This window comes from Seriola aureovittata, chromosome 11 (assembly GCF_021018895.1).
Source record: "Seriola aureovittata isolate HTS-2021-v1 ecotype China chromosome 11, ASM2101889v1, whole genome shotgun sequence".
Lineage (NCBI taxonomy): Eukaryota > Metazoa > Chordata > Actinopteri > Carangiformes > Carangidae > Seriola > Seriola aureovittata.
The window spans coordinates 21,459,306-21,469,643 of NC_079374.1; the positions used below are offsets into that span (position 1 = coordinate 21,459,306).

Consider the following 10,338-nt stretch of genomic DNA (forward strand, 5'->3'; position numbering starts at 1 on the left):
TTGCCATAAATCAGTGCTGACAAAATCTTGCGTTGCTTGATTATTTTAAAAACCTTTTTTTCCTTTTCCTGAAAAATACCAGTTTTGGACATGAAGAAATGTACATCCGCCATACAACATCAGGCATAGTTTTTATTTCACAGTGTGCTCCTTCTAGTACAGGCTCCCTCAGCACTTTGTCTTGTTGAAACTGAAGTCTGTTTTTCTTTAAAGAAGGCACAGATTTGTCCCTTCGGAGAACATGCTCTCAGCAGGAGAGCACAGCGGCCTATAGAAAAGTGTTCAAATGCTGCACTGACCTCAATTTTCTCACTCAAATTCTCCACATTGATTCTGGAGCCATCTTTTGTTGTAAGGGATAAAGCACCAATTAACCCACTGATGTTTCCTCTCACATTCCAGGAAAATGGATTTTTATCTAAACTCAGCATCTGTAAATGTAATCAAAGAAAAAATAAATTTTAACCACATGATCAAGGCAGACACTTGAAACTGGAAATAACTTGGATTTGACACATTAACACAAATTTACTCGTATATCCACTGGTTCTTCTGAAGGAAATATGTTGGAGGGTAGTTCTGGGAGAGAAAATGAGGGGCAGGAACAATTGGGAATATTTAAAGAATCCGTGTGCAAACTTCCTGGATTCACTCTGCAAGAAAAAAGAAGACGACTCATATTAAACTTGTGCTTTTTGTTTTGAATTTTAGTTCCCTGGCTGTCTTTACCACGCCTACTGCTGCATTCGAATCATTTTATGGAATCTTGCCAAAAAATTATTTGATGCAAATGGTGTACAGGCCAAAAGTAAGTAAATATAATAAACTTTATTTGTATAGCATCTTTCATACAAGAAATGTAGCACAAATAAAATAATGAATAAAATAATAAATCATTAACGGGCCAAGCTGACACTTCTGCTTCGAGGTGAGCGAGTACTCATTTGCAACTTCCGCAGGAGGGCCACCCAGTTTACGTTCTGCTCCCTAAGGGTAAGGAAGCACCCACACGCACAGTGCATCGCAATCGACAAGGGCTGTATCCCCAATTATCCCTATGACTGTTGCTGGGAACCTTCAATAAAGCAGCAGATCTCAGTGTTATTAGTAATCTCTTAGAAGTAAATAGTTAATCAGGGAGTTAGCAATGTAGCTTGGTCCTTGCCCATTGGCCTTTATATATTAGAAGGAGGACCTTGAAATCAATTCTAAATGTGACAGGAAGCCAGTGAAGAGCAGCTACACTAATGTGCTCTCTTCTCTTGGTTCTGGTTAATAGCAGAGTTGCAGAATTTTGAATGAGTTGAAGTCTCTCAGTGGTTTTTTTCAGGAGCCCAGTAAAAAGTATGTTGCAGTAATCATGTGAGCTTGAAATGAAGGCATGAATCAATCTTTCAGCATCTTTTTGGTTATAAATGGCCGTACTTTAACTATGTTTCTGAAGTGGAAAAATTATGTTTTTGTCAACTTCTTGATGTGGGACTTGAAGCTAAGATCTGAATCCAAGATAATGCCAAGACTTGTAACCTTGGATTTAATCCAGGGAGTCAGTTTCCCCAGGTTGTTGAACAGCATTGCTCTTTTTGTTTTGGGGATGACTAGTAGGATTTCAGTTTTGTCCTCATTTCACTTTAAGAAGTTTTTGCGCATTCCATTTATTTATTGCTAGAAGACAGGTAGTAATGGAGTTTATAGCTGCAGCATGATTTGGTTCAGCAGAGATGTACAGTTGTGTGGCATCCGCATAACTGTGGAAATAACCATTGTGCTGTCTGATGATGTCACCAAGTGGTGGCATGTACAGTGAGAATAATAATCTGCAGCTCCCTAAACTTTCTCCCTTTGATCAGAAAGACCGACCAACTTTTCAAGACGATTGATGAAGATATTATGGTCAATTGTATCAAACGCCGCGCTTAGGTCTAAGAGGACAAGAACTGACACCTTATTTTCATCAGAGTTTAGTCTGAGGTCACTGATTATTCTAGTCAGAACAGTTTCAGTGCAGTGGTTTGTTCTAAAGCCTGACTGAAACTGTTTTCTTTAAGAAAGGAGTTTATTTGCACTTTTCAATCTCTTCAAGTATCTTACTAATGAATGGAAGATCAGATATTGGCCTACAGTTGGTCAGAACATTACTGTCTAGGTTGAGTCTCTTTAGTAAGTGTTTTACAACAGCAGTTTTGAAGGCATTTGGAAAGATGGTGTGAAGAGATATATTAATAATATTCAGTACATGATTTGAACAATGGCTCTCAGCAAGATTGGTAAGTAAACAACTAATAATGCAAACACTGGCAACAGCAAAATTTACAAATAGCTCCTTTAAACAAGATTAACAAGACCTTAACTGGATTAAATAGTAGAGTGGATTACTATATCTCTAAAAACAACATATAACCCTCATACCTAGATATAAAGTTTTTAATTAGTGAACTTTAAACGTCCTGGTGGATGGATTTGGTTCCATTTAGACAAAGCCAGGCTAGCTCTTTACCCCTCTTTTGTCTTTATGCTAAACTAAGACAACCAGCTTTACCATACATATATACCATACATACTATCTTCCTGAAAGCAAAAGTGTAGTGTGGTTTGAGCTGTTGATTTGTCTATCTACTTCATGGCTTGAACTTACCTGTTAACAAAAAGGCTAATATTAGCTTGTTGGATAATAGTTGGCTCCTTGTTAACATCTTTAAATATCAGTAGTGCACTCTGTGTATTTTCCAGGGCAACAAGGATAGCATCAGAGATGTTTTTCTGCAAAAGATAACAGCATTTATGGCAAGGGAGAGGCTGCTTATTTTTGTGAGTCATCTGCAAATTCAGACAGACATTAAGATGAATATTCCAGGTAAGATGGGTGATTAATCAATGGCCAAGCTCCTGGTCACTATATTTATTGTTCCTGACATTTTGATCCAAGAACTTAGCGTTAGACCAACATAGTCCATCATGTCATCATGTGACCATTGTCACACAGCACTCACTTTGTGCACTGAGTACAAAAAAACTTAATAGATACACTTTAAGCTAGATGGTGCCTGTCTTGATTAGAAGTAAATGGGGAATCAACAGAAATGCTGAAAAACCGAATTTGTTTGGGCACTGTAAATACTCCTTGGATGAGCCAAATCACATTCAAATCACACATTTAAATCAACCAACCTTCCCCAGGAAGTAATAATAATAATAATAATAATAATAATAATAAGCAATCCCATCAGCAGGGGCTTTAAGGTTAAACAACTCACATTGGAAGAATAGCTCAGGATACTGCTTGTTCCTTCCACAATGGTGCTGGCTGCAGTGTATATTTCTTCCATGTTTTCTTCACTTTTGTACGTGTCCATGTGAAGAAGAGATGAGCTGAGTTTGGCAAATAATAATGAAGCCTCTGCCTGCAAGTCAGAATCGACTCTCACAATCAAGACTACATTTTTTTGGAGGTTTTACTTTTTCCTTTTTTGCTATCAAGGATATTCCTACACACACAAATCACAAGACCCAATAGAGGCAGTCCTGTCCTCACAATGGTGATTCATCAACATAAAGCATTACACCTCAGTGAAAGCAACACCTAGTGTATTCAAGCAGTGATAATTTATCCCTCTCTCCTATAATGTCCTGTTTTATTCAGTGTGGGGTTAACAGTACCTGAGCAGAGGAGCTGAGTTCAGTGCCTCTCTGGACGACAGCAGTAAGACCTCTAGCTATCGCCTGAACTTCTTCTGGAGAGTTGGTGGGAACCTCTGTCACTGTGTCAATCATTATGTCCAGCATCTGTTCACGAAGCTTTAACAGACAAAATGTGTGTATGTTGAATACAGGTGAACTACAGGTGAGTGAGCTACAGAGAAAAGATACCACATTCCACAAGTTGCATGCAGCTCACTCATCATACATAACAATAGTATTGATGTTTCTGCAGAACTCTGGGTCACCATCATTACATTCATGTGGATGATATTGTTGGTAATCTTTTCTCAAGCAGCTGTAAATGTGAAGTGTAGCAAGCAGAAAAGAGGCCACACTTGACATGACTAAAAAGTGTTTTTGTTTTTTTTTATTATATTGTAGATGTCTGTATGTGTGTCTCTGCAAGGTGAAGCCACAAAATTTTCCCTGCATTTGCGATAATAGGTGGTTTCAGCAGGTTTTAACACATATGCAATTTCTTGCCAAAATGAGAACCAGAATTGCACTGCACTACCTAATCACCTTAAGCTGTTCCACTCTCCCACATCTGAGCTAACACATTCATTTGGTGGCATTAAATTACAAAACAGCTGGAAAAAAAGAAGGAAAAAAAAATTGCATAAAAACTACGTTTGTACTAGCGCTGGCACTGCACCTGAGCCCAATGTCTCAATGTACCCACTGCCAACAGATATATTGGAAATAAAAATAATATATAAAAAATATTTTAAAATATAGCCTCAAGCTGCAATTATTGGGGTCCAAGCAGCTCGCAAGCGTTTAAATACCATAGGTATAAATTGCTATAGAATTTTGGCTGAAACAAGACTTAGGCCATTTGGGATTTCGAAACCCCTGACCTTGGTATCCCCAGAAAAGGTGACTTACTGGTTGCGCCACTGGGTAACCATGTGCTGCATACGCCTTCAAACAAGTTGAGGCAATGACTGCGTTATTTTAGCTTTTTTCACTTTTAAAAAAAACTTAAAACTGTCAAAATGTTGGTGTGGAAAAACACACATTACTCCACTGGTTTTAGGAGAATCTTCAATTAATTTGGTGACTTTGAATCCAACACAGAGCAATAAAGAAAATGTTGTGCATACAGTACAAATTATAGCAAGATTATGACTATCACTGAGGACTGACTGTTTGTCTGATCCAAACACTGTTTGAAACACTTCATATCTACCATCTTGAGAATGTCTGTCAATTTTTGTGACAACTGAATGAAGACTTTGAATTTTAGTTGGAAATGAAAATCAGGTTGACATCAAAATCCAACATTGGGTAATTGAGTGATGGCATGAGACATTTGGAAGATGTTGGATTTTGGTTATTTAACAATACAAGCTTAAACCAACCAAATAACAATGTCAGCTGTCGTCATTATTACAAATGACATTGGCATAAGATGTCCTGGCATTGAATTTTGTTACCCGACATTACAACCTGCAATTTGCTCAACATTCTCACAATTTCTCACCAGCCTGTAGAGGAGGTGGTTAAATTTGAATCTTTTGAGGAAAGAAAATGCTATAGCTGCATTACTGTATGTAGTCGTAATATTTGACTATTTATAATATTTGACAGGCAGCAAGCACACAAGAGGTTGTACAATAAAAGGCATCAATTGATGTCAGACATTAATGCAAATTCAATGCTTCATTACTAATTCAATCATATTGTGCGATCTGGGTTTACCTTTTGTCTATCAGCTTTTTTTGATTCATCAGATTGACTGTTCAGTTTGTCGGACACAGAACTGAAGATTTGTCCTATGGTTTCTCCTGACAGTATGCCTTGTTTCTTCAGCTGAGCCACAGCATCCTCCACTGATGCCTTAAGAGCATCTACTGAAGAGCCAGAGTCTTCTATGGAGTCCTTCACCTGAAGAGAAAAAGCCATTTTCTTATAGTAGTGTAGTGGAGAAGCAGAGCATTACCCTAGGTCTTGTTCTGTTGACATCCTCGAATCATCATGTTTTTGACCAACCTGTGTAGTTATGGTGGTGCGAACTACAAAGCTCTTATGTTTTGCAGCCGCTGTGATTATCAGCTTGTAGTCAGAACGGCTGTCGCCATGGGGAAGGAACACAGATTTCACTTTCCTGTTCTTGCTGCAACGCAGATTCTTACCTGACAATTTTGAAACAAGATAATAAGTTGGATTAATAGATTTGTACACACTTAATCATTACTAAAAACAGTAACACTGTAATTTAGATTGTTGGAGATGCATCAGTCTCTTACTAAGAGATTTAGCCAACCTTGAGTACTTACCCTCAGTCTTAAAACAATAGCGACATTTGGAACAGGGAATTTCAGTCCTGCAAGTTATACTGAAAGCTGTAAAGATTGTTCCATTTGTTGGGGATATGCTACATGACAGGCTATCAGCATTGTTGGTGGTTGATGGTAAAGTTGTATCCCTGGTTGTAGCATTGGTAGTAGTGATAGTGCTGCTGCTGATCGTGCCCGGTGCTGTAGTAACAGGGCCAGCAGCGGCTGATGTTTTCTCTCCAGGTTTGGCTGTCGTAACATCGGCAGCTGGTAGTTTGGTGGTAGATGACGGGTTCTGTGTAGATGATGATGTCTTTATCTTGTATTTTGTGAAAAGAGGTTCAGAACCCCCTTTGATATAAAAATAAAAAGGAGAATGTGTAATTTGTATTATTTCAAAGAAATAAGGGTGCTATTTTGTATTGAATGGTTTGTTATGGAGAAAAGGAGAAAGACAAACATCTTTAAAATCACACCAAATTGAATAGAAATAGTGCTGATTGTTTTGCAATGGTGTGGAGATTTCAGATGAATTTAATTTTATCTTTTTTATCTCTTTCAGTTAAACGAGTATGTAAATGAGAAAAACTCCTCTGATCATTAACCTTTCGTCACCTCCATACTTTTGTAACACTGGTACAAATTCATGATTGGTCTGGAACCCAAAAATCACCTTGGCAAGATAATTCACAAGTAGCTTTAACACCGTTTTATCGACTAATGCATACACACCATAAGTTACCACCACAGTGACACTCTGACCCTTTAACTTGGCCAGCAGAAGATGCTTATATTTCACAGTGTATTCAGTCCCGCCACTCTGTCTCTGTACAAGTGGCCTTTTCCCTGCGTTTTTGTAGCAGCTCTTTGTCTCATCCTGTAAATAAATTAACATGCAAATCCATTAAGTCAATGGCAAATTGTTTCTTTTACATCATTTAACAGTAACTGATTTCTCAGCCTTAAACAAGTCAGAATTCATTTTTCAAACTTACTAGCCAAAATCTGTCATCACGTTGGTCTTCAATGTACCACACGACTTGTGAACACACGTCGTTTTTCCTACATTCCATTTTAATTTTTGCATCTCTGCCGCTCCTTACTGGGCCACAGCTTTGGGTACAAGTGAGACTATAGCACAACAAGTACACAGACAATTTGGTTAACATACAATTAGTATGTTTACATCTCAAAAAAAGCTGTCTAGTAATGGGGTATAATGCTATTTATACTGTGCTCCAGTATAAATACGTTGACTGATCAGCAATTTATCTGCTTGATCTGGTCATTTATGATCTTATATTCAATCAAAGAAAAAGAACTTAAAAAAATTAAAATATCACATTTTGTTCTAAAGTAATTGAGATATGCAAACTCATTTACAAAGTTGTCTCATTTCCTTCAATAATTTACTGAAGTCAATAGAATTAAAAATGTTAATTCCACTGTTTCACCTCCTCAACAGATTTCCAATATAAGAAAATTGCAGTCCGGCACATAAGACACACAGGTGAGTGCTCCTCGTGGTGAGAGAATATGATTTTCAAAAAGATCAAGTACCTTAGCCAAGCTTCTTTGTCAGGCTCAGGAGTAAGGGTGATGCATATGGATTGAGTTTCTTCCACTTCTTTATCATCTCGCTCTTTCACAATAAAACGATACTTGTTAAATTGAAATGGATTTGGTATGCAGCTTTCTTTGATGGTGTGAATCAAATTCTCAAATTCTCCTTTGCATTTACAGGGATGTCCTGTGGATCACAAGGATAGTCATTATACCACTGTAATTCAAGCAGATATAAAACATTTAAGACTAATGTTCAGCTTGTAAAATATTCTGAGTCTACATCTACACTAATATGTTTTCATTTTAAAAACGCCAAGGACGATCTCTGTCCAGACTGTTTTAGCTCCATAACAGTAACGATCTCTGTCCATACAATCAAACCTGAAAACGCATATCACATGACCATTCACATACGCCGGGCATGCGTGACCATTTCCAAAAGTCTGAGTTTTAAGGGCAGAAACTCCGGAGTAGTGTGGACACCAGGCATAAAAATAGCAAAAGAGAAGAGTTTTAAAACTAGCAGTAATGTGGACGTAGCCTGATAGTTATGGATACTGACTGTGATCAACAAGTATAAAACCCCAAAAATATTTAATTATTTAGCAAGGGTAGAGTTAATGACTTTTGTATCTTGGCTAAACAGGTCCTATCTGCCCTAATGACCTCTACATTAGTTTGTGGGGTTACAGGTTATGTTTAAAAAAAAAAAAAAAAAGCCCTGGTCACAACTAGCACTGTGCAGGATTTCACTAGTGTATGGAAGCCTGCCCTGGATGCCATCAGAGTTAAAGCTAACGTTAGCAGCTCTGTAATGCTCTTCATTGATTTTGGGGAAATTTACACTGCACCAACTCCGGCCAACATTATTCAAGATGGCATTACTTTAGTCAAACACATTGGGTGGGGTCCTCATCCTAAAAGCCTTTTCTCTAGGAACGTTTATAAAAAAGACAGTTTGAAAATAAAAAGCAGGATATGTAAGATACAAACCCAAAAAGGCATGAGCTACAGAGCCAAACAAGGTTGTGTTGGAATGAAATCTTACATTTCTCCTCATCATACTTACTCTATTGCATATTCAAGATCCCTTTTTATAAGATTCTTATTGTTTTAAAACGATATATTGGGATATTGGGATGGATATACTGAAAAGTGCAGAGTAGAGTTTTCTACCAACTAATGGAGCATAAGCTGGTTTGATCAGCTAGCTAGCAAAAGCTCATAAAATTATGCCAGCGACAGTTTAGCAGGCAAAATGGACAATTCCAGGCTAGAAATTAGAAACCTGCATATAATGTTCTGTCCTAATGTCCCGCCGAGCAACGCACGAACAAAACATCAAAATATGTTGAAACATAGGCTAAACATTTAATTCTTGATCTCACTGATCTCACATTTAAGTAGAAAAATATGATACTTACTGCACACCCACTGGTATCGTTTCTCTGGGTCTGTTAGGTCGGGTGCGTCTCTTATGGAAAGTGTGATATTTTTCAGTTTGGTAGATACTGAAGGTGAAGGTTTTGCAATTATTTTCAGTGAAGATCTGACAACTCTAATGTGATTCTTTCTCTGAAAATGAACAAAAGGTTTTATAAATATTACAGTATACTGAAAGTTGGGAAGTATTCCTCTGTAAAACATCACCCCACACTGCCACCAACACTACTACTGTGTTTAAAAAAAAAAAAAAAAAAAAAGAAGTTTTACCTGTCTCTTGTTAAAGTTCAGCCAATTGTCATTATGACCATTTAGTTTAACTACTGAATCCTTGCCACAGGAAGCAAACTTATTCACATCCACGTCCATAGACGAGAAGACATTTCTTGCTCTGAGTTTCACTTGCACACTTCCTGTAACAAAACATTCAGTTAAACACTGCTTTGACAAGAGAAATGTAAATTAAATACACACAATGTTCTTTATTCTGCTTGTTTCTAATCGTTGTGTTAAAGTGTTTCAGAAATCATTGTATTACAGTGGTATTTTGCCTCATACAATGGGGCAAAAAAGTATTTAGTCAGCCACCAATTGTGCAAGTTCTCCCACTTAAAAAGGATTTGAGTCCCTGGTGGCGTAGTGTGTTACTGATGGTAGCCTTTGTTACTTTGGTCCCAGCTCTCTGCAGGTCATTCACCAGGTCCCCCCGTGTGGTTCTGGGATTTTTGCTCACCGTTCTTGTGATCATTTTGACCCCACGGGGTGAGATCTTGCGTGGAGCCCCAGCTCGAGGGAGATTATCAGTAGTCTTGTATGTCTTCCACTTTCTAATAATTGCTCCCACAGTTGATTTCTTCACACCAAGCTGCTTACCTATTGCAGATTCAGTCTTCCCAGCCTGGTGCAGGTCTACAATTTTGTTTCTGGTGTCCTTTGACAGCTCTTTGGTCTTGGCCAGGAATTTACCAATTAATTCATTAAAAATCCTACAATGTGATTTCCTGGATTCTTTCCCCCCATTCTGTCTCTCATAGTTGAAGTGTACCTATGATGAAAATTACAGGCCTCTCTCATCTTTTTAAGTGGGAGAACTTGCACAATTGGTGGCTGACTAAATACCTTTTTGCCCCACTGTATGTGGCACCTTCTTTTGCTATGTCTTCCATACCTTGAACTGTGTGTCTGATATGAAAAATTCCTTTCCCCGCATTCATTTCTCTGGTTTCATAGAATAAATTGCTGTTGTCTCCTCTCAGAGAGAAGAGGAGCAGTACAGGCGCTCCCCGTTCAAGGGAAACACCAACAGTAGTATCTGAAGAGTCTAAACAGCCATCCCTCTCTGTCAACA

The 10,338-nt window shown here is 38.0% G+C and overlaps 1 protein-coding gene across 1 annotated transcript in view; it reads right to left on the reverse strand.

Moving 5' to 3' along the window:
- The window catches only part of LOC130177673 (polycystic kidney disease protein 1-like 2), a 35,360-nt gene extending 25,022 nt beyond the window's left edge, over window positions 1-10,338 (reverse strand). Inside the window, exons 1-14 of the mRNA XM_056389581.1 lie at window positions 10,159-10,338; window positions 9,261-9,403; window positions 8,972-9,122; window positions 7,542-7,731; window positions 6,977-7,112; window positions 6,714-6,858; window positions 5,900-6,332; window positions 5,695-5,818; window positions 5,404-5,589; window positions 3,658-3,795; window positions 3,255-3,401; window positions 2,636-2,760; window positions 533-653; window positions 300-431 (exon numbers count right to left, since the gene is read on the reverse strand). Of these exons, the coding sequence (XP_056245556.1) occupies window positions 300-431; window positions 533-653; window positions 2,636-2,760; window positions 3,255-3,401; window positions 3,658-3,795; window positions 5,404-5,589; window positions 5,695-5,818; window positions 5,900-6,332; window positions 6,714-6,858; window positions 6,977-7,112; window positions 7,542-7,731; window positions 8,972-9,122; window positions 9,261-9,403; window positions 10,159-10,204 (2,217 nt within the window). The 5' untranslated portion in view covers window positions 10,205-10,338. The remainder of the gene's footprint in view (window positions 1-299; window positions 432-532; window positions 654-2,635; window positions 2,761-3,254; window positions 3,402-3,657; window positions 3,796-5,403; window positions 5,590-5,694; window positions 5,819-5,899; window positions 6,333-6,713; window positions 6,859-6,976; window positions 7,113-7,541; window positions 7,732-8,971; window positions 9,123-9,260; window positions 9,404-10,158) is intronic.